The following is a 23,163-nucleotide window of genomic DNA, read 5'->3' on the forward strand; positions in this document are numbered from 1 at the left end:
TCTTTGACTTTTCGCCGCACACGCTATAACTCTCTCCTAACTGTCATGGTGCTCTACACTCTTCCACCTCTCCACGTCACCCCCTCCTCCTCCGCGTGCGCCCATCCATCCCAACTCCCCAACCAAGCAGCGGCGAGCCAGCGATGGCGACACCCACTGCCCAAACCGCCGCGCTCCTCGCCGCCGCCGCCGCGCTCTTCCTCCTCGCGTCGGCGGCCCTCCCGGTCGTCCGCTCCGACGCCGGCGGCGACGGCGACGTCACCGCGTACGACGAGCTCCGGCACCGCGGGTTCCCGCGGGGCTTGCTGCCGGCGAACGTGCGCGGGTACACGCTGGACTCCGGGTCGGGGGACTTCGCCGTGGACCTCGCCTCCAGCTGCCGGATCGTGCTCCCCGCGGGGAGCTACCTCGCCTCCTTCAGCGACCGCCTCACGGGCCGGCTCGACGACCGCCGCATCTCCGGCCTCAGCGGCATCCGCGTCAGGGCCTTCTTCCGGTGGTGGTCCATCACCGGGATCCGCGCCGACGGCGACGAGCTCGTCTTCGAGGTCGGCTCCGTCTCCGCCAAGTTCCCCGCCCGCCACTTCAACGCCAGCCTCGAGTGCCCCGCCAAAGCCGACTCTTAGTACAAAGGTAAAGGTACTAGCAATCTACCACTTTGCTTCCTTTTTTATTTCAATTTTTTTGTCGCTTGGCTTGGTAGGCGATGTAATCTTAGGACACGATCACTATGTTATTGTTTTGTTTAGTATAATAGCTTTGAATTGTTTCATGTTCTTTGTTGTTCGGGAGAATTTGTTTAAAAGACAAATGGGATTGATGATAATCTCTCCACTTAATTGAAGAATATGAAGTGCTGATTCCAATTACTTGAAGAGTGAAATTTTAATATTGTCTTGCCTGGAAATGAATAGTTCCAAGACCTCTGTTGTTTTTATGCTGTAATGGTCCCTACCGTTTGGACTTAGGAGAACTTAAAGTTATAACGGAATACAAACAGAATATTACTAATCCAGTACGAGGTTACTCGTTTGAAATACAATATAGGCTCTCTTTATTACAATTTCAGCTGCCAAACTTGATTGTAAATTAGTTCCAGTTTCTGCAAATCATCTTTATGGAGCTTGTAGTTTATAGTCCAACTGAATCTTTCAACACTGATAATTGAAACCATTGTGACGCAGTGTTGTACATCAACTGTCAGCTGCATAATTATGATATAGAATCTGTCTGATATGCAGACTCTGTGTATTCATAATTTCACATCACTGAGGGATTTCCAAGTGATTGTTATCCTCAAAATGTCCCTCGATGATTGTGGATAGATTTTGTGCAGTACTAACTTTGATAAGTAGATGAATATACTTGATTGGCATGCCAAGTATGAAAATATTCAAGGTGGGGCCTTGGGGTACATTTACCCACAAATTGGATACTGAATTTGACCTCCAGTTTTCAATGTACCTTATGAGAAAAGGCGGTATAAATATAGTTCCAGAGGCACACTTATATTATACTGGTGTAGCTGCCTTTAGACCCTCCAGAACTGGTGTTGGATAGGTGTGGTATTCCATAGCTTGTTTGTTCGCCTTGTAGCTTTTTCTGTTGTTTAGAGTTGGACCTGTGTAGTTTGAGTTCTGCTACTGGAGGTTGAAAACCTATGTCTGGCCGGGTTGTGCCCTTTTTCCTTTCTGAACTGCCCTGTAAGCTGGTCTCACCCCAGCTAAACCTTAATAGCTTTCTATAAAAAGCTGGGCCTCTGGCCTATTCTCTAAAAATAACACTTATATTATCGGAAACAGAAAAACTTAGTGCTTTCAAGACCTTGAAATTGTACAAGCTATATCACCAAAAGGACCAAGAACAGGTTCAAAATGCTATGGAGATAAAGGCTTGTGTTTTGTCCTGAGTAGATTCGTTCCATCCTACTTGAAGTCAGTGGCGGACACACCCATTGGGCAGGGTGGGTCGGCCGGCCTAGCTACAGTCCGTGTCGCCCCACACCCCAAAACCTTATTTTAGTCCTATTTCTAACACATTAGTCATTAGTCTACTATTGAATAATAGGAAAAAAACACTTATGAAAATTCGTGTATAAGTAGTACCATTTTGACCATACATAAAATTCGATTTTCTTTCTATTTCTTTAGCGTATAATACAGTCTACAGTAAATAGTTAAATTGGTAAATATATAAAAAAATCCATTTTACTCACTTGAACTATTTTAGCGAAGCACTTAAACCCCTAAATAATTTTTCATCTCGTTTTATACCCCCCGAGCTATTGAAAGTGGTTCCCCTTATTGTCTAACAACATTTCTCTTTTTTTTTTATCTCTCTACATATAAGTTATATACGTTTGTTCGACTACCAATCTTCGTTGTTAACTTTCTCGATGTTCGTGCCGTGCGCTGTTGCGCCAATGCCGTGAACCAGCGACTATGGTTTGTATGTGTTGTACCATCACCTAATTAGGGCTAGCTCTGCCGCCCCATCTGTATTTTAAACCTGCGTCCGCCACTGCTTGAAGTCAGAAAACATTGTACAGTGAGCTGATTGACGTTCAAAGGCCCTTTCCTCTGGTCTTCTGTGGGCTTTCTACTCTGACAACAGCTTGGTCTGGTGGACATATCGTGGAGTAGTGACACTGACGAGCATGCTGATATTGCAACTGATGACAGCATGTAGTTTGCATATGAAGTAAGGTCAGTGTTCTTTAGTTTATGAATTGATTAGTGACTGACAGACACGATTGTTATTTGGGTAGTAGAGGATGATTGCTCTAGCAGGTGCATCTTGGAAATAAAAGTGGCAAGTGCAGTAGAGTAGTGTGGTGATGCCTTGAAGGGGCTTGCTTTGGATTTCAACTAGATAAAGAGTAAGTTTGTGTGCTACAGAGTAGCTGTTGTTGGTATGCCTGGGAGTCTCAGGAGTCAGATCAAGATGATGTAGATGAACCACTATTATTGGGGAAGTTCATGTTAGGTGATGGGCAAGGATCACTATGTGTGAGATTTAATTGCTGACGATCAACTTTGATTGCTATAGAACGAGCATGCTTGGTGGCCACAGGTCCTGTGGACATCAAACTCGTTCACTAGTTCCACTTATCATCCTTCTACTACTACCGCTTTATTTGACTTAGTATGAATTTTAGTGAAAAGAAACAACAGTCTACAACAATAGTATATAATTTCTAGGTTTGGGGTTAGACCAAATCAGATTTGGTTTGCAGGGTGCTGATTATGTATGTTCTTTTTGACTTGTTTGAATTGTTTGCTTTAACAGTGTATTTCAGTAGAGTTCATGTGATTTCCTTGTTATCATAAGGATATAGATCAATGCTATTGTATTGTTTTTTTCTTGGATAAAAGGTCACAATTTTGTGTAGCTCCTATTGATGTCCGATTATCTGCTTTCGTGCGTAAGCAACATATGCAACATGTCTTCTCTTTTTTCCAAGTTAACATTCAATTAACCTACTTTGCAATAGAGGTAACATGTTCTAACTTTGACAGGACGTTGTGTGGATGGTATTAACTTATTTTTCAATAGGGGAAACCTGTTTTAACTTTGACAGGATATTGTGTGGATGTTATTTAAGAGAAAAACCCACAAGGTCACAACGAAAGATACATTTGGGTTTCACCCTTTTGAAGTCAAGGAAGCTCACGCTGTGTCTATACTATACATACACACTGAAAGAAACATTGGCTATGGACCAGGGCTCAGTGATGTGAAGCAATTGTGGGAGCACACGAGTCAAACAGTGATAGCCATATGAATTGAAGGATACGTTCCAATGGATCAATTTCTTGGAAATCTGTCGAAACAAGCTGATTAATTACCAATTTAGCTGACAGCAACTTGAGGTGTGCTTCTGTTAAATGGATTAACGAAGAATCTCATCGTTTTTTTTCCCTTTTTCAGGTCCTGGTGTCTATTCCTTGATATGGCATCATGAAGCGGCTTAGGCTTCAGGCTTTCAGTGTTCTCTGTTTCTTCGCACCTGTCTGTAATTATTCGTGTATAAGGCTGAAATGCTGAATTGTTCAGCCAGTCGCCCCACGCAAACAAAGTGGAATAGAACAATGCTTTAGTACTGTAGCTCTTGTATCTATACCTTCTATATAGTTGGGTATAATTGGTACCCACTAGTTGTGTTGGTAGTTGTTACCCATGTTCATGTATCGTCGTTTCAGTCCGAAAGACTCGGGGCGCCGAATATATATGTTGCCTCAGACACGACCAGAGGTACAGATCAAAACCGTTTTTGACTCTGTGAACCAGATGTTCGAGTTGGGCTGAGCCGCTGAGCAACGCATCAGTTTTTTCCCCCTCTCAATCGCGCTGCAGTCGCCTGCTGTTTGAATGTGGATTGTCTGCATTGGACGAAATGCAGCGAGTGGTGGAAAAGAACATAGAGGGACTGATTAATCAACGGGGTCAGCTGTTCAGTGGATTTTTCAACCGCCGGAATCACTTTAGGTATTTGTTGTAGTTCGGTCTAAATAAGAGCGCCACCAAGAGCTATCTCAAATTTAATCCCCTAAATGTTTTGCTGAGACTCTGTAATTAGTATTGAAGGTATGAAAATATTTTTCTTTTTAAGAGTTACTCTAAATTTGAGTCTTCAAAAAAGTGGATAACCCTGTAAAACTACCAACAAAAATCATTTGCTTCTCCCTCCGCGTGATTGCTCTTGCTTGCCCATTCGGGTGATCGGTCACCTGCCTCTCCACACGATCACGTGCGGCCTTGCAGATTGGGGACGAGCATAGTGCCATACTTGTGGAGAGCGAGATTTTCGAAGATGGGATTTCATTTTTTTTGGTTTTTTTTTATTTTGTGGGCATTGTAGGATTTGGTTCTTTAAGAAAAAAATATCAAAAATTTGGAATTACGACATTGATTTTGAGTCTCTTGGTGATGTTCTAATTGTTTTTCCAACAAAAAGCTCAGTTTTAATCTAGTGCTATACTTAAAGCATATTTGATCAACTATTATGTCATATTTGTTCGACACAAGACTTTACCTTCTACAGTAATAATGATATTTTTGAGTAATTTTAAAGCCATTGTAAGCATCATACCTCCGACACTGCTCACACCTCTCTCTTCACTCTCCTCTCCCGATTTAGCTGCCACCACTATGGACTCTTCATATCACGTCAACTACTACCTCCCTACCGCTTCTCACCACCCTTTTTCTTTATACGTATATTGGTTGGATTCATGCTGCCACCATCCTTTTCTTCCTCAAGTCCAGTGTCGATATCTCATGTTGCCTCTTCTTCCTTATCTCTGGCGGCTTGAACTGCTGGATCCTCCTCCCCCAGGCCCTCCTTCATCCTCACGACTCCGACGCCTCACCGCCTACCCATCTCTGCAAAACCTTGGGTCATCTTTCTAAAAACGCTTCCATATTGTCTCTTTACCCCTTCCCTGCCGACGACCCCCTATACTAATCTATAGATTATCTACCGTAATTTAAGTTACATGTGGCATCAAGGCTCACTATCACTATCACCACCATGGGTCAGTCCACCCTTTCTCTCTTCCTTCCTCTCCCAATTAATTTAGAGGTTGAAGACAATGTCCTGACCATCAAATATTATCAAAGAAAAATATGACTGAAACTTCTTCTAATTTCAGTCACACGATGAATAGCGAGTGCGTTGGTCAATTAAGCAGATCGAAAATCTCGAAGGAGAAAGATATATCTTGTCCAATTGACGTCTAATTTCGTCGCGTGATCGCCGCCGAATAAATGTCCCTCGATTCTTTGCACATGCATGTCTACAACCATGTCCTTTTCCTTGGCTGGATCCTCACATCGAGCTAAAACTGTGCAAGTAATCCTCCTGCCCGGCCCGACGTTTAATTTATGACTCTTAAGCAACTGATCGATGCGACTGCTGACTGCACCTGCACCTGCACACAAAGATGATACGGAGTATCAAATGTGTGCTCAAAATCTCCAATCCCGTTATAAATCTTTTGTGGCTGCGGTTATCCCAAAATCTGACAACTTGCAATCCGCTTGCCGGCCCTGTTGAGGATTGCGTGCGCCGGCGCGCGTGCTGTACGCTGCTGATCGATCGATGGACTCGTCGTCTGAAAGCAGCGGCGCGCACGCTGCACGCACGTACGCGGCAGCCACATCACTTGTGCGTACGCATCGCGAGGAGCGTTGTTGCGCAAGCCGGTGCGTCACCGTGGCGCGCGGTAGACGCAGCATGCAGCAGGTGGTGGGGCAGGTGGGCGCGCGCGAGGCCGGCAGGCAAGATGCAGCAGCAAGCAAGGCGCCAACGGCGCGCATCGCCGTACGTGCAAACACAGCAACGGTACGTACGCGAGGCTGCGACTGCGAGGGAGGAGGGGGCGAGGGGCGGCGCGGAGGGAGTTGAGAGAAGACTGAGAAGAGAGAATGCAACAGCAACGGCGGCGTCGCGTAGCTATAAGCTTGACGCGACAGGCGGCGCGGCGGTCGGCCTGATATGGCTGGGTGGGCTATCAGCTGCTTGTGGTGTAGTTGTGCGTCGTGGTCGCCTATAAAGAGTGTGTTCCTTCGTCTCAAAATAAATTTAATATTGACCTATCTTACACCTATATATCAGTATAAGTTTAAATGAAGAGGATAAAATATCTTTACTTTAAATCACAGTACAATTATTTTTTATTTTATTTACTCCTAATATATAATTATTCTCTATTTTTATAAACTCTAATATAATAGTTTCTAAAAATAAACTTGCTTTGAGATAAATGGAAAGGAACCAAAAATAAATTTATTGGGACAAAGGGGGTAGTATATATGTTTGGTAGCCACGTTGTGCTACGATTTCGTGTCAGATCGATGATTTGATCAGCTTGTTAGCTCAATAATGTTTGGTAGTATGCCATACACCTGTGGTCTACATGTTATAGAGATAAACTTTTCTTTTGTTCAACACTTCAACCTACAATGACATGCTAAAACGAAGTAGTTACAAACACAAACAGAAGTTCGATCTAGCTAGCTAGCTACTCCGAATTATTTTTAGCATCCTCACGATTCAATTCAATATATGTCTCATCCATTCTAAGATGTAGCTACATTTTTAGTTCAAGAACCGAGAGAGTAGTTACGTAACATATGACTATGGTATGACGCACGTTGATGCCGACTACTAATTTAATTGCCCGAAAAGTTAAGCTTTGGACGCATATGCTGGACAGATCGAACATGAACAAGCTGTCCACGTGATGAAGATGTGACTGGCCTTGCCTAGCTTGCCCAGCTCCTCCTCTCTGACCAGTCTACTACTACTCCTATCAGTTGTACAACTTGTGGACGTCATATCTTTGTTGTATCTTAGGTACACGGTGCCATCCATGGATGACCTTTTTGGCTCCAAATTAGACTATGCAGGCATGCATCGCTACCAATAAGATATCGTTAGAAAATCTTTGTGCATATCTTGCCCCTTGAGATCATGAGGTGCACACATCATTATATTATGTGGCTGCGTTCTTATCGGAATCTGACCTGCCATGGAAGAAAAGAGGGGTCACAGATTTTGATTTAATCAACTAATCGCGCGTTGGAGAAAGACAATTTTGGCAAAAACATCAGCTGATAGAATAGATGAAATAAAAAAATGTATGTAGTACTAAAAAAAACTCCTATATATGTACATGTTTATATTAATCTAGATTCATTAATATCAATATGAATGTGAGAAATACTAGACTAACTTATATTGTGAAACGGTGGGAGTACTTTTATATATAATTATAACGTGATACATCGATACTTCAGCTCACGGGAAGGTACCAAAACGTATAAAACATTAATACAAGATCAAGGGATTCAGTACCTTCTTATAAGAACATTTAAGAAATACGAGTGACAGAGCGATCGGGGAGGTGCACACATATGCGCCACGCTTCAACAACACGTACAATCACATCAGATAATGCAAAAATGAAACATATCCGGCCTATCCCTAGGTTTGACTAGCAAAGTAAGATAATATATATAGCTTGATATCTACAATTATGCAGAGTTTTTTGTCTAATTAAGACAATGTTAGAGTAAGCACCAGTGGAGATCAATGATAGCGCTGCATGTGCCAAGTTTGTTGTTTTCTAATTATTAGTGCATGCATATCGACATTGCAAATTTGGAATCCACGCAGTTCACACCTTCCCTGCCAAACGACAAACTACCACTTTTCCATGATCCTCCTAGCTAGTAGCCAGCTAGCAGAGCGCGACACATATATCCACAAAGCTCTATTGTTCTTTACGACCATAGTGGGGTTCATTCAAATACATGCAAATCATCATTTATATGTGCATGTCAATATATAAATGTTAGTTTCATGAAAATGCAATATATCGAATTGAAATGGCATCGTTGTCTCTCTCTCTCTATACGTTCTTTCTACTTCGTTGTTCTAGTTGCACATTGTATCGGAGATAATCCATACAAAGATTAGCATGTATGATGTGTTTTGACCCACAACTTTTTAAAAAACACCCCTATAGATCTTGATTTTTATGTATAAGTTCAGAAAAATTAGAGAAATTGTCCCACTGAAATATAAACTAGTAGTAATTAATCCCACTGGGTTAAATTCTTGGCTCCGCCACTATTTTGAAAGTTCTTCTTGGAGCAAATATCTACACATATTTTTTTCCTACATCAAATCTAACTAAATATTGAAAAAGATACTGATGTTAAAAGCTGAATTATAAAGTTTGACTTAAAACATGCTCAAAATGACACGTGTTTATACCCGCTGTATATATCTGTTTGTACTATTTGTTGAAGAGGATGTGTGCCGTGTCGATGGGAAAGGTGGTTTGTTCTTGCTTGTTTGGTTGAGTCATGTACCGTGGTCTAGAATGATCCTCCTCATTAATTATTTGTGGAAATTATTCCTAATATATTAATAATTAGGTCTAACTTAAGTCAAAAAAATAATTAGGTCTAATTTATATTTTTTTCCATAAGAAAAAAAGTAGACCACTCCACACCACACATTTTGGCTATTTCCTTGTAGATACTTTTTTGTGTTAAATGCAACTAGACATGATGACGTCCGTTGAATGCAAACTTGTACTTCCTTCGGCCTCATTTTAATTGACGTTTTGGATAATGGCATGGTCTACAAAATGTATCTTTGACATTATTTTTCTATTAGAATATATATATTAAATAAATGCATGTTTACTTTTATTATAGTGCTTTGAAATACAAATCTATATATGTTGTTCCAGTTTCTTGAAACTAAATACTTTTAAAGTTGGTCAAAGTTATAAAAGTTTGTCCTCACCCTTGTTCAAAACGTCAATTATTATATAACCGGAGGGAGTAGTTATACTAACAAGTTATAAAGACAATCATTTGACTGGAAGATTGAACTATTCTTGGACACCCATACATGAGTCCACTTCGAGTTGTCCTCTGTTGAAGGCAACGTTGGTGATCCACATACTCTCCTGCTGTCAGCCACAGATTGTAAGTACTAAGTTCCTCATCACACAGTTATAATCAAATTCACATTGATAGGTATAATGATGTACACTCTTCTCCCAAAATATAGCTATCTTTATAGTTTAAATTTAAACTGTATGAACTAGCTAAAAATGTAGCTATATTTTGAGACAATGGAGAGAGAGTATCACATAAAACGTGTATGGGAGAGATATTTTTTTATAGTGAAAATTAATTCAGCCTCTAATTAAAACAAAAGATCTATATGTATCTGGCCAGCTTATAATTCCTTTGCATAGAATTGCTAAACTAGAAAACGTTGGATAATCTCTAGTACATGTATATACATTTGGCTCTCACAGAATAGGTACTCTGCATATATATGTTTACAGACGTGGTTGGTCTAGCTTGATTAGCTGGCAGCAAATTCAGAGTTGTCTACAAATTAGCCTACCAAACAGTACTAATCACATGTTTAGAGAGACATCAGGATCATGGAGCTTTTCAACAAAAATGCATGGTAGTAGGTCTAGCCGCAATATATAGGTTATGTGTGAACTAAAATTTTGTGTTTTTATCACCTGTTACATCATATTGCTTTATGTTCAATTTCTCTCATTCCATTTGAGGCTTGGCAAAATTGTAATTAGTGACTATGGCTTTATGCAAGCGACAATCAAGATATTATTATTATTATTATTATTATTATTATTATTATTATTATTATTATTATTATATACTCCCTCCGTTTCTAAATATTTGACACCGTTGACTTTTTAGCACATGTTTGACCGGTCGTCTTATTCAAAAACTTTTGTGAAATATGTAAAACTATATGTATACTTATAAGAGTATATTTAACAATAAATCAAATGATAGAAAAATAATTAATAATTACTTAAATTTTTTGAAAAAGACGAACGGTCAAACATATTTTAAAAAGTCAACGGCATCAAATATTTAGAAACAGAGGAGTATATATTAAACATGTCAGAGTGAACTCGAGCATACAGTTATGGCTCTATGAATACTATATGTATGGGTACCCGCTTTAGGAGGTAGAGATCAGGTCATGGAGCTTTCCAACAAACATGGTTGTAGGTCTAAGTAGGTTCTGTGTGAACTGAAATTTTGTGTCTTTTATCACCTGTTACATCATGTTGCTTTATATTTCACTTCTTTCATACTAGTGACCATGTATTTATGCATGCAACAATCAAAATATCATTATTCTATTGTCTTATATAAATCCATAAATACTATGGATTTAAGCTATCATTTTATCTGAGGTCTATGTCGGCTTAAATTTTATCTAAGGACGAAGCACGCGAGAGTGATCTCGGACATACAACTATATGGACTTGCGGCTCTATAAATACTAGATGCATTGGTACTAGCAATATACTACCAGTACACCACCTCTCTCCCTGGTCTTGTTTGGCTAGCTAAGCTAGTGAGAGATGCCGCCACTGAATCCAAGAGTGGTTGGGTGTGGGGAGAGGACACTGGTCCTCTCCCATGGCTATGGAGGCAGCCAGGCCATCTGGGACAGGGTGCTGCCTCATCTCGCCGAGACGAACAAGGTACACACATCGATCAGTCCATGCATCGATCCACAGACATGGTCGCATCGCATGACAGTGGAACACCGTGCGTGTGTGTGTGTGCAGGTCGTCCTGTTCGACTGGGACTTCTCCGGCGGCGGCGGCGACGGCGAGAAGGCGGCGGCGGAGGAGGAGGAGGAGTACACGTTCGAGGGGTTCGCGGACGAGCTGGTGGCGCTGATGGAGGAGATGGGGGTGAGCGGGGCGGTGTACGTGGGGCACTCCATGGCCGGCATGATCGGCTGCATTGCCTCCATCAACCGCCCCGGCCTCTTCACCCACCTCGTGCTCGTCGGCGCCTCCCCGAGGTGAGAACTTGGCAAACTAATACTAGGCCAATAGATAGCATGCGTATGTTTAAATTAAATTGTTTGATCGATTCATTGCAAACTTGCTAAGGTAATTAATTAATTAATTAATTCGATCATGGCAAAAGGAACCACTCCTGTGTTCGCTATCTCTTGATCGCAACCGGAACAGTAACGCACGGAAAACAGAATTAGCTTATGATTAATTAAGTATTAGCTATTTTATTTAAAAAATTGAATTAATTTGATTTTTTTTAAACAACTTTTGTATAGAAACTTTTTGCAAAAAAAACACCGTTTAATAGTTTGAAAAGCGTGTGTGCGGAAAACGAGGAAGAATGGTTGAGAAAGGGGGCATCCGAACACAGTTTCAAAAACTAGTTAAGCTGAAGATCTCGAGTTTCAGTTAAGCCAGGTTTACTATTTGGAATGCATGGAACCTACCAGGGGTGATCGAAGTTCCGAAAATTTGGAATTGAAAATTTTAAAATTTGAACAAATTCATGCTATTTTTTTATAAAAAAAATATTAAAACATTCAACCGGTAGAATATTCTAGCTAACAGTACCCACCAGTAGACCCTGAAATTTCAAATATTTAGTTTCGTAACTGTAATAAATTAACCATGGAATTAAGCTATCATTTTATCTTATCTGAAGTCTATGCCGGCTTAAAATGCTTATATAATTATTAGGCTAGTGGTTGACCATCACCAGCTGCGTGCTTAGATTACATCAAAATGATGAAATTAACGACTTCTAATCTAGATGTTTTTCTTAATTTCAATCTTAATTCCGCGCAAGGAACCATCCGGATTACAATTTTCAACTTTGGTAATTTTGTTTGCAGGTACATCAACTCGGATGACTACGAGGGCGGCTTCGACGAGCCGGAGATCGACGCGATGCTGGCCACCATCTCGTCGGACTTCCTCTCCTGGGCCAAGGGCTTCGTCCCGCTCATCGTCGGTGCCGCCGCCGACAACCCCTCCGCCGCGGAGACGCTGGCGCGGACCTTCTTCGCCATGGACCCGCGCGTGGCGGACGCGCTGGCGCGCATGATCTTCCTCGGCGACAACCGCGGCGTGCTGGGCCGCGTCGCCGCGCCGTGCACCCTCGTGCACGCCTCCGGCGACCCCGCCGCGCCGCCGTGCGTCGGGCGCTACATGGAGGGGCGCATCGGGCGCGCCGCCTTGGTGACCGTCGACTCGGCCGGCCACTTCCCGCAGCTCGTGGCGCCCGACGAGATGCTCCGGATACTCGACGCTGTGCTCGCCGAGGAGGAGGAGGCGGCCGCCAAGGGCGGCGGCGTCGCCATCGTCATGGAGGAGAGGGGCAGCCTCGCCGCCGTCGGCGAGGTGGAGGTGAAGGGCGACATCGATGTGGCCACGTAGATAGCTAGCCACTTGCCACTTCCATTGTTCCATGCTTACCGGCCGGTAACCGGTGCCAGCCGGTCAACGACGGCTATAAGAGTACTTGATGTTCGTGTTTGGGTCGTCATGTACGTGGTTCATATTAAATTCGATAAATTAATCGTTTATGGATTTGAAAAATGTACCTCATACGTCTCAAAATATAAAGGATTTTGAAAGGACGTGATATATTTTAAACTACTCCCTCCGTCCCCTAATATAAGAGATTCTGACATTTTACTTACACTATTTAACCACTCGTCTTATTAAAAAAATTGTGTAAATATAAAAAACAAAAAGTTATGCTTAAAGTACTTTGGATAATAAAGTAAGTCACAAATAAATAAATAAATAAATAATAATTCCAATATTTTTGAATAAGACGAATGGTCAAACAGTACAAGTAAAATGTCAAAATCCCTTATATTAGGAAACGGAGGGAGTATGAAGTTGAATTCGTAGTACATGTGTCACTAGGGGTGAAAACGGTAACGGTAATTCCCAGCCAACCAGCGTTCGTTTTTGACTTTCTACCGGCCGAGCCATATGGAAATAGTAATTGACCGAAACAAAAATGGAAATGGTAAAAAAATATGGAAATAAAAATAGAAATGGTTTTGTTGTTATACCTATCGTTTCCGTATTTACCATATTCTTGTGAAAATTACCGTTTCTTATAATATGGTAATTACCGTATTCTAAATATGTTGATATTTATAGGGCATGTCTATACTTGACCCACAACTTACATATTGACTGACTCTTCAATCAAATCTCTAACGTGGCTAAAACGAAGTTAATTTATAATTTATATAGTATAAGCTTGAATTTATGTATACATATAACATACTTATGTAAAGTTTAATATATGTTTTTATAGTTTAATGTTTCCGTATTTGTTATCGGTTTCCGATCTGTACCGACATGTTTCCGTCCGTATTGTTTCGTTTCCGGTTTTTCGATATTTCCGATATCGTTTTCTTTTCCGACTTCACCGTTTTCGATTTCGTTTCCGAGAAAAATATGATTACGGAAATGGTTGAGGCTATTTTCTGATCGTTTCCGACAGTTTTCATCCCTATGTGTCACATCCTTTCAAAATCCCTTATATTACGGGACGGAGAGAATAAAAGTTAATGTTGTCCTTCATTAATTTTGGGAAAATTTAGCGACGGGGATATTTCGTTTGTACTATATAGTTTATTGCAAATCATAACATCCCATAAATCCAGATATGTTTGTATCACACATACTGTCAGGTTGCTATATGTGATAGACAAGTTTGCAAGCCGACATTTTCGAAGTCTTGGACAACGCAACCTCTCTGATTGGAATAAGCAAATTGATTCGCTACATATAAGCAAGGATGAAGGATGGGAGCCGACTATGGCTTGATGTCCGCAACATCGGACAGTGTTCCCTATATTATTGTAAAATATTTCACATTTTACACCACTTAATGAAAATGTTATACATTTCATCGATCGGAGGAAAATGTTTCATAGCTTTAACAAAAGTGTTTCAACCAAATGCAATATTCGAAACATACCAATTGCAACGCGAAGAATAAATACATGCAACATTCAATCGAAACAAAATGAAACACCTTAATACAATAAAGTATAACATAACTACACTCTAACAAAATGAACCCACCTCTATCTTTTTCTACTCTGACCACTGGAACTAGTGAATGATGCGGCGGGGAAAATGTATTGGCTAGGGAAGGACACGGACGAGCTACGGCGTGAGACGGGCAACCTTGGCCAGGGCCAGTCGCGTCCGCGTTTGATCCCCGTCAGATGCCAAGTCGAGCATCTCCTCCCTATTTCATGTCGTCTTGCTCAGCTACTGCAGTATGACTGCAGTGTGGCCACCGGCAAGACGGTGAGGTCCAGCGCCTCCTACAAATCCCTATCCCGTGATGTCCTACGTACCCCATCACCACTACCACCGGCGACGATGGCTTCGTCATCTCTCCCGACTTCTGACAACGTGGTAGTGCTGAAGCTTCGAGGATAGAGATAGAGCAAAAGAGAAGAAGAGATAAAAAAAAAAGGAATGTGTGGTGGAGGAGTTGGTAGTTGGTGGTTTCGGATAAGGATTGAGTTGGTAGTTGGCGGTTTCGGATAAGGATCCGATATTTTGAATTCTTAGGACGTTTGTTCGAAAGCATTTCTACGAAGGATGTTCTAATTTAGATAACAATGTACAAATACGGGTCAAACAATTCTAAGGTGTCTCGAAAAAAAGTCAAATATGAAGGGAGCCCTGATTGGTTATCTGGCTTGAATTCCAAGTAGGTTGTTTTAAATTTGAATTTGCCGGAAGAAAACAAGTAGTAAGATTTTGATCTATCCCGTGCATATTAGGCCTTGTTTGGACCGAACAAAATCGCGGTCCATCCATCCACACACATGGATGGGCCGAAAATGCGGTCCATTAAAGGATTTTCACTGAAATTTCGGCCCATATATAGATGGCCTTGGATTAAGGCCCACACTATTTGGGCCTCAATTTGTTGGACCAATGCCGGGCTTTCCGGCCCATACCACTCATCGTCACGCCATTTCACCGCTTCCCTTTCCTGACCCCACCAGCTCGCCATCCTCCCTCCGCCGCCGCCGACCACCGCCGCCGCCGCCGCCATGGACGAAACCCTCGCCGCCGTCCTCTCCTACCTCCCGCCTCCCACCTTCTCCACCGCGAACTCTCACCCTTCTTCTCCCTCCGCCGCCGACGCGGCCGCCGTCTTCTCGCTGGACGAAGAGGACCGCATCAGCCGGCTCCCCGACGCGCTCCTCCGCAGGGTCGTCTCGCGCCTCCCCACCAAGGACGCCGCCCGCACCGCTGCGATCTCCTCCCGCTGGCGCCGCGTCTGGGCCTCCACCCCTCTCCACCTCGACGACGGCGGCCTCGCTCCGGGCGACGTCACCGCGGCGCTCGCCGCCCACCCGGGCCCAGTCGCCTCGGCGCGCCTCGCCTCCGAGCACCTGGCAACCGTGGATCCCGACGTCGTCGCGTCCTGGTTCGCCTCCCTCGCCGCCAAGGAGGTCGGTGAACTCGCCGTCGTGAACGGATCATGGCCCATCGAGTGGCGTCCCCCACCCGATCTCCTCGGCTGCGCCTCCCTCCGCCGCCTCTGGCTCGGCCTCTGCCAGTTCCCGGACACAGCCGGCCTCCCTCCAGCCTTCGCCAACCTGCAGGAGATCGTTGTTGTCCACTCCTCCATGCAGGACCGCGAGCTTCACGCCGTGCTCCCCCGCTGCCCCGAGCTCGAGAGCCTCGCGCTCGTGCTTACACAGGACTACCCAAGATACGTCCATATCTGGTCGGGGAGCCTCCGGTGCGTGGTGCTATGGATGTCCATGGTCAGAGAGGTGCACCTCGATGATGCCCCCAACATGGAGCGGCTGCTGCTGGAGCCGATCGCCGGAGCATCCACGCACGTCAAGATCATCAATGCGCCAAGGCTAAAGGTTCTTGGGTACTTCGATGTCGGTCTGCACCAGCTCAAGATCGGTTCTACTGTCATCAAGGTTGCTGGCTGTTTCTTGTGGCAGCTCCTTGCTGTTTTTCACAATTATGTGAAATTGCATTTGTGTAACTGCTTTTTTTTGTGTCGTAGGATGGGATAAAGGTGAAGCCAAGTGCAATGGTTCGGACCCTCAGGACATTGGCGTTGAAGGTGCAGTTTGGTGTCGAGGAGCAAGTGAAACTGGTGCCCCTGTTGCTTAGATGCTTCCCATGCTTAGAAACATTGTATATCATGGTACTAATCTTAAGCCACTGCATTATTCACTTTGTAATATGTGTGTGCTCCTGTTGACTGAATCATCTTGTTTGCCTGAAATACAGTCAGTTCCTTCTGAGACACCAGTTAATGTTGGAGTGGAGTTCTGGGATCTAGTAGGCTACACGGAATGTGTCCATTCACATCTGAGGAAGTTTGTGTTTCAAGCTGCTCGAGGCAAAGACAGTGAGCTGGCATTTGTAAAGTTTGTAATGGGAAGAGCCCAAATGTTGGAGCAGATGCTTATTTTTGTGGATGATGGTTCCTCTAGAGATGTCGTGCTGAGTCATTTGTCTTCAGAAGGGTGTGTGTCTGCAGATGCTACAGTGGTTGTGGAGAGTCATGACAAGTCTTATCCTTGGAATTTCCATAGAGCCAGCAACATGTTGCAGAGTGACCCATTTGCTTGCTCAACTTGAAGGTATCTTCTAATACCAGTCATTTGTACATGTGCGATGCTCTTACTTTCTGAGTCATATCAGCATGTTTTGCCCATTAGCAAAATCTGCATCTCAGAACAGCACAATGCATCCTTACTACTTATGAGCATGTTTGGTTGGTCTTGCTGCCGAAGCTGTTGTGGCTGCGGCAGTTGTAATCAATAAACACTTCATTTCTGCTGAAGTCAATCTTGGTTACATTTATAATCTAAGCTCCACCTGTGGCATTCCATGCTGATCTGTGGATAAACCTGCCTCCTTGCATTGAATGGTTGAGCCTTTTGATTTCAAAAACTGTTCTTTCCATGGTACTGACGTGTGATATGATCAAACTTTATTTGTTGTGACCATCAAGATATGAGAGGGAGATATATTAACAGTAACTTTTATATCGTGCAGAATGTAGATCTTACATGCACCTTTTATACTTCTGTAGTATGCAGTAGCTTTTGTTGGTTCCTAGTATACCTTGGTAAAATTGGCTCTATCTTGTTGCTGCAATTTTTTGTTACTGCTGCAAGCAGCAAGAAAATGATGTACCTACATCCATGATCTTGCATTTAAGAATTAGATGGCTAGACCACTTTTGACTGTCATCAGAATATACAATATTGAATGTCCAACCAAAGTTTTGTTCTAATAATATTATTCAGCAACGTAAGCAATCCACGTGAACAACATACCAGAAATCCAACTGTGTTGATAACGCCCTACTGTTCGCACCTGTGGTTGTGTGCTGCAAACTATTACATTTAATCAGCTGCTGGTCAGTATGCTGTTCTGCTGATTTTTTGTAGTCTCAATCAACCCATGTTGGGTGTTGGCCAGATGGATCGGTGCATTCTGCATTGCAGGGCACTCTTCAATGATGTTTATGCATTGCTTCTGTAAGAGTGTATATATGTTTTTTTGGGCATTTGCTAAGTTCATTTGCACTTCAAGCTGAATATGATGGGAGGCATCTGACTTCTGATGGATTCACTTAGTTATGATTCAGACGAGTATAGTATCTGGGTAATCGGGGCAGAACATTGAGTATAGTGTTTCTTTGTACTTGACCTGGATATGATTGAAGGATAATTTTTTTAGATAAAACCTGGCCTTTACATGATTGAAAGTTCATTATATTTTTGGATTGATGAGCTATTGAATCAACTAATTTCTGATTGTACTATCAGGCTATAGTGCATCAAACCATCTCAATTTTAATATTTAATTGTTTCCCTTGGTAGCTGAATTACTTCCTTTTGAAGAAGCATAATAGTTTAGCCATTTCTAATATGGCTTGGATTTATTATTTTGTTGATTTGTTTTACAGGTGTACCATGTCTTCTGATTTTCCATAGAAGGCTACCATCGCAAGAATTAAACGTTGCCCGTCAGAATTCGGAAAGACTGCGACCAGCCAGAGTCAGGCCGTGATCCAAGGAATGGAAGAGCATGTTTATCATAGTTTGTACAGTTTATGCTTTGGTTCTGCTACCTTGTACAACTAAATGGATTAAATCTTGCTAGCTCCATTCGTAGTTGTTGACGTCGAATTGCTCTCCTTATAATCAATTAAGCATTATAAAACTCTGTTGTTGAATTTGTAATCCTCTGTTCCTGCTCTCTTCTTAACAAACTTTACTCGGCTATCTTCAGTCAGCCCAGTGAAAAAGAAAATCATTTGCTATTGTCGCAGTTTATTGAAATTCCCATCTAAAATTGTAGCAATTGACAAAACAATTGCAGTATTATAAAATTTAGGGGTTGTTTAGTTGGTGACCACATGTTGTCACACTTTGCCACACCTCAAATTAGGCGGTTTTGACTAAGTTAGCCATGCGTTTGGTTCATTGCCACACTTGTGGTCAGATTCTTTTTCTAGCACTTTGGTCCCACATGTCATTGTCTTAGAAAAGTGTGGCAATGTTATAGTTTGTTAGCTAAAGTGTGGTGCCAAATTTGTTCGCCTAACCTTAGACAAGCCTGGCAAGAAAACTATGGCAACCCTAGGCAATGTTACTCTTAGGTTTAGCATTTCTATGATTGTTTCCCAGCCTATGCGAGTAGCAAGAGTGGAGTGAGCTTTGAGTTGACAAAAAAAAAAATGTTGCCATTCTCTTAGATATTATTCTCGCAACACGTATATGCAGCTGTCTCGTGCAGTGCAGCACTGCAGCCCTTGAGCAGTTCTTGGTGGCTTCAGCCATCCAAACCTTACCATCCAGAAGTTTATTGCTATGCTAAATCCATGAAATAGAGTAAATGACGGAATTAGATGATCACAACTTGCTGTTTAATCTAGCTTAATCACTATAGTCGGAGCACGCAGCGGCACGGTGTGATTAATTACGTCGCGATCATGTTGTGCTAATCGGTATAATTAGTGACCCTAATGTTCTGTCAGGGAGGAGGAAAAAAAACAGTAAGCAACTGGCTGATGGGCCCGCGAGGAACCCACTCCCAACATTTGGCCCAGTAAGAAGCACAGACCGAACCCAACAACTACAAGGCTACTACAACACTAGACTACGGGGAGCACGAGCTACACGACTGCACGTCTCCAGCTTTTCTCTCCACCAAACCAAACCTCTCGCCTCTCTCCTCTCCTCTCCTCTCCTCCACACTCCAAAACCCTCTCGTCGGCCTCGCCGCCGGCCGGCCGGGGCGCCGATGGACGACATCATGCGGGCCATCTTCGCCTGCATCCCCGGCATGCGGTCACCCGCGTCGCCCGGCGGCTGCCTCTCCGCTGCCTTTGGCGGCGGGGACGACGACGGCGAGGAGGGGGAGGGGGAGGGGGAGGACCGCATCAGCCGCCTCCCGGACGCGGTGCTGTCGAGCATCGTCTCCCGCCTCCCCGTCAAGGACGGCGCCCGCACCGCCGTGCTGTCCCCGCGCTGGCGCCGCGTCTGGGCCTCCACGCCGCTCGTCCTCGACGACGCCGACCTCCTCCCCGACGACGACGGCCCCCAAATCTTCTGGCGCGACGTCGCGGACGCCGTCTCCCGCGTCCTCGCCGCGCACCCGGGCCCGTTCCGGTGCGTCCGCCTCACGAACGCCTGCAGCTACGCGGGCTCCCGCGGCGCCGCCGCGCTCTCGCGCTGGCTCGGCGTCCTCGCCGCCAAGGGCGTCCAGGAGCTCGTCCTCGTCTTCCTCCACGCCTGGCCGGTACGGGTCGAGCCCCCCGCCGATGTCCTCCGCGTCTCCTCCCTCCGCCGCCTCTACCTTGGCCTCTGGAGGTCGTTCCCCGACACCGAGCACCTCCGCCCCGGCGCCGACGTCTTCCCCAACCTCGTCGAGCTCGGCATCTGCCGCACCGACATCAAGGCCAAGGACCTCGACCGCCTGCTCCAGTGCAGCCCCGCACTGGAGACGCTCGCGTTCGTCGTCAGCTACAACACGCAGCCCAACGTCCGCGTCCGCAGCCGCAGCCTCCGCTGCGTGCTCTTCTGGATGTCCATCGCGGAGGAGCTCGCCGTGGTCGTCGCCCCGCGGCTCGAGCGGCTCATCCTGTGGAACGGGTGCCCCTGCACCCGCCGTGTCCGCCGTGATTTCCGCACCAGGGTCAAGATCGGCTACACCCCAGAGCTCAAGGTGCTCGGCTACTTGGAGCCAAGAATCCACGTGCTCGAGATCGCCAACACCGTCATCGAGGTCTTGCTTGTATATATGCTTTGTAATTTTGTATGTGTCTAGTGATTCATGGCATTGTGAATTGTGTTCTGATTGCGAATTGCACATGAAACTATAGGCTGGGACAAAGCCGAGCCCTGGCACCATGGTTCCAACTGTCAAGGTCCTGGCTATGAAGGTTCGATTTGGAGTTCGACAGGAGGCCAAGATGCTGCTCTCCTTCCTGAGATGCTTTCCCAATGTCGAGACGTTGCATATCATGGTGAGATCTCATCCCCTATTCTCCTCATCCAGAGTTCCAGACATTTGCACCATCTATTGGGGCTGATACATTGCTGCTACATGAAATCCGTGGATTATCAAACTTAGGCCTTGTTTAGTTCGCGAAAAGAAAAATTTTGGATGTCACATCGGACGTTTGACCTGATGTCGGAAGAGGTTTTCGGACACGAATGAAAAAACTAATTTCATAACTCGTCTGAAAACCACGAGACGAATCTTTTGAGCCTAAGTAAGCCGTCATTAGCACATATGGGTTACTATAGCACTTATGGCTAATCATGGACCAATTAGGCTCAAAAGATTCGTCTCGCCATTTCCATACAAACTGTGCAAGTAGTTTTTGTTTTTATCTATATTTAATGCTCCATATATGTGTCTAAAGATTTGATGTGACGGTTTTGGGAAAAAAAAATTGGAAACTAAACAAGGCCTTAACTAGCTACAACATGCTGATGAATCTGCAGTCTGCTGAAGCTGATGAACCCACTGGCAAGCTCAACTTCAAGTTGAAGTTCTGGCAGGATGTTGCCCCTGTTGAATGCCTCAAGGCACACATCAAGAAGGTGGTGTTCAAGAACTTCCGCGGAGAGCGAAGCGAGCTTGCGTTCCTCCGGTTTGTCTTGGAGAGAGCCCAGATCCTTCAGACATTGGTGGTCGTGTTGACTGATGGAGATGGAGATCACGCTTCGCAGGAGGAGCTGGGTAACAGGCTGAAACCTCTGATTTACAGCACACATCGTGCCAGTAAATGCGCAGAGTTTTTCATCTTTGTGCGCTGTGGAGGCACCTCCTGGAGCTTCCGAACAGCGTCTGATCTCTCCAGGAGTGACCCTTTTGACTGCTGAAGCTCAGGCACACGGCTTAGCTGAGTAGATTTCATGATACATCATTGCTATTTTGCTAAAGCTAGGGACGTTACTAGCTTTCCTTTTTCCTTTTTCACTATCTATGCATATGCAAATGCAAGAAGCTTGTTTAGATATTTAGATTATGATTTGTCTAGAAGATGGTTTTGTTGGTCAGCTCTGGCATGAAGAGTGTGTAGTTCTAGCCTGTAGTTCTCATGCAATGGCTTATCAGCTTAAGCTATTTAACTATTTAAGCACTACATTTATACTGATATATATATATACTTAATGACATGTCCATTTCTTCGTGATGTTCTGTGGGATGCCTTTTGGGTTAGTGATCTGGTCTAAGTGCATGCAATGCAATGCCCTGTTCGCCAATTTATGCTAAGTGTTGGTGCAATTGAGCACGAAATGCCCTGCTTATTCGTTTATGTATCAAGTTGTAGTATTCATATGGACACATATGGTTGATGCGAATGTCAGATCGTGAGATTGTACTGTGATGCTTCGAGTTGTGTTGGTATTGTTGATTGATGCTATGGAAACAGTTCTAGCATAGTTACTCACATTATTCAAGATGCATTTGCTGCACGAATTCAGAATGTTGTGGATATGACTTACTCCTACTAGGGAAATGCTGCATAATTTATGCACAAGTAGGTTTGTCATAATCATGAAGTGTGCTGCTTTCACTTTGTGGTGATCAAAGATAACTTGGTCAATTCGTTGATACTCCCTCCGTCGCAAAATATAAGGGATTTGGAGGATGTGACACTCTCTAGTTTTATAAATCTGGATAGACATTTGTCCCGATTCATAATATTAGAAAATATCACATCACTCCAAAATCCCTTATATTATGGGACGGAGGGAGGAGTACTTGGTAGTTTGATCATGTGATGCAAACTAAAGATTACATTGGAAGCAAAATGACACTTATTATAGGAAAGTATATTTCTGACGTTAAAGTTTCACCAAATTCTGAAAATCAACCATAAATTACGAATAGGGTATTTACTCAATTCTCAGTTCTTCAAAGTTCAAACCATCGAGCAAAACAATTTTTAGGCTGTGTTTGAGGAGATAGAGAGGATTGGAAAGATACGCAAAACGAGGTGAGCCATTAGCGCATGATTAATTAAATATTAACTATTTTAAACTTTAAAGATGGATTAATATGATTTTTTAAAGTAATTTTCCTATAGAAAATTTTTGCAAAAAACGCAACGGTTAGTAGTTCGGGAAGCGTGCGTACGGAAAACGAAACAAACTCACTCCCTTTGTTCTCCAAACGAACGCAGCCTTAGAGCAGGTACAATAGCAGGCTATAAGCCAGCTATAAACATATTTTAAAGAGATAAAGG

The 23,163-nt window shown here is 43.8% G+C and overlaps 4 protein-coding genes across 5 annotated transcripts; all 4 read left to right on the plus strand.

Moving 5' to 3' along the window:
* The first annotated feature begins 42 nt into the window (after positions 1 to 42).
* On the plus strand, positions 43 to 4,289 carry LOC127765650 (uncharacterized). 2 transcript variants are annotated; one of them, XM_052290600.1, is made up of 2 exons: positions 43 to 639; positions 3,931 to 4,289. In XM_052290600.1, the coding sequence occupies exon 1, from the start codon at positions 144 to 146 to the stop codon at positions 624 to 626; it is 483 nt and encodes a 160-aa protein (XP_052146560.1). In that variant the 5' UTR covers positions 43 to 143; the 3' UTR covers positions 627 to 639; positions 3,931 to 4,289. The 2 variants fall into 2 exon arrangements, with proteins under 2 accessions (XP_052146560.1, XP_052146552.1); XM_052290592.1 differs by having other exon boundaries at positions 43 to 633.
* Positions 4,290 to 10,852: 6,563 nt separating this feature from the next.
* On the plus strand, positions 10,853 to 13,013 carry LOC127765618 (probable esterase KAI2). Its single transcript, XM_052290565.1, has 3 exons — positions 10,853 to 11,069; positions 11,157 to 11,398; positions 12,248 to 13,013. Exons 1-3 carry the CDS (start codon positions 10,947 to 10,949, stop codon positions 12,789 to 12,791), a joined length of 909 nt encoding a protein of 302 aa, XP_052146525.1. The 5' UTR covers positions 10,853 to 10,946; the 3' UTR covers positions 12,792 to 13,013.
* A 2,377-nt stretch (positions 13,014 to 15,390) lies between these two features.
* LOC127765609 (F-box/FBD/LRR-repeat protein At1g13570-like) lies at positions 15,391 to 18,620 on the plus strand. The gene is made up of 4 exons (XM_052290554.1): positions 15,391 to 16,351; positions 16,441 to 16,584; positions 16,671 to 17,026; positions 18,364 to 18,620. Exons 1-3 carry the CDS (start codon positions 15,461 to 15,463, stop codon positions 17,022 to 17,024), a joined length of 1,389 nt encoding a protein of 462 aa, XP_052146514.1. The 5' UTR covers positions 15,391 to 15,460; the 3' UTR covers positions 17,025 to 17,026; positions 18,364 to 18,620.
* Positions 18,621 to 19,703: 1,083 nt separating this feature from the next.
* Positions 19,704 to 22,067, plus strand: LOC127760147 (F-box/FBD/LRR-repeat protein At1g13570-like). The gene is made up of 3 exons (XM_052284367.1): positions 19,704 to 20,687; positions 20,785 to 20,928; positions 21,413 to 22,067. The coding sequence occupies exons 1-3, from the start codon at positions 19,704 to 19,706 to the stop codon at positions 21,791 to 21,793; spliced, it is 1,509 nt and encodes a 502-aa protein (XP_052140327.1). The 3' UTR covers positions 21,794 to 22,067.
* The last annotated feature ends 1,096 nt before the right edge of the window (positions 22,068 to 23,163 follow it).

This window comes from Oryza glaberrima, chromosome 1 (assembly GCF_000147395.1).
Source record: "Oryza glaberrima chromosome 1, OglaRS2, whole genome shotgun sequence".
Taxonomy (NCBI): Eukaryota; Viridiplantae; Streptophyta; class Magnoliopsida; order Poales; family Poaceae; genus Oryza; species Oryza glaberrima.

Coding starts and splice junctions, on each gene's coding strand:
- LOC127765618 (XM_052290565.1), top strand. CDS start 10,947: ATGCCGCCACTGAATCCAAGAGTGGTTGGGTGTGGGGAGAGGACACTG. Junction 11,070..11,156: donor ATCTCGCCGAGACGAACAAG/GTACACACATCG, acceptor GTGTGTGTGCAG/GTCGTCCTGTTCGACTGGGA. Junction 11,399..12,247: donor CTCGTCGGCGCCTCCCCGAG/GTGAGAACTTGG, acceptor TTTTGTTTGCAG/GTACATCAACTCGGATGACT.
- LOC127760147 (XM_052284367.1), top strand. CDS start 19,704: ATGGACGACATCATGCGGGCCATCTTCGCCTGCATCCCCGGCATGCGG. Junction 20,688..20,784: donor TCGCCAACACCGTCATCGAG/GTCTTGCTTGTA, acceptor ATGAAACTATAG/GCTGGGACAAAGCCGAGCCC. Junction 20,929..21,412: donor TCGAGACGTTGCATATCATG/GTGAGATCTCAT, acceptor ATGAATCTGCAG/TCTGCTGAAGCTGATGAACC.
- LOC127765650 (XM_052290600.1), top strand. CDS start 144: ATGGCGACACCCACTGCCCAAACCGCCGCGCTCCTCGCCGCCGCCGCC.
- LOC127765609 (XM_052290554.1), top strand. CDS start 15,461: ATGGACGAAACCCTCGCCGCCGTCCTCTCCTACCTCCCGCCTCCCACC. Junction 16,352..16,440: donor TCGGTTCTACTGTCATCAAG/GTTGCTGGCTGT, acceptor TTTGTGTCGTAG/GATGGGATAAAGGTGAAGCC. Junction 16,585..16,670: donor TAGAAACATTGTATATCATG/GTACTAATCTTA, acceptor CCTGAAATACAG/TCAGTTCCTTCTGAGACACC.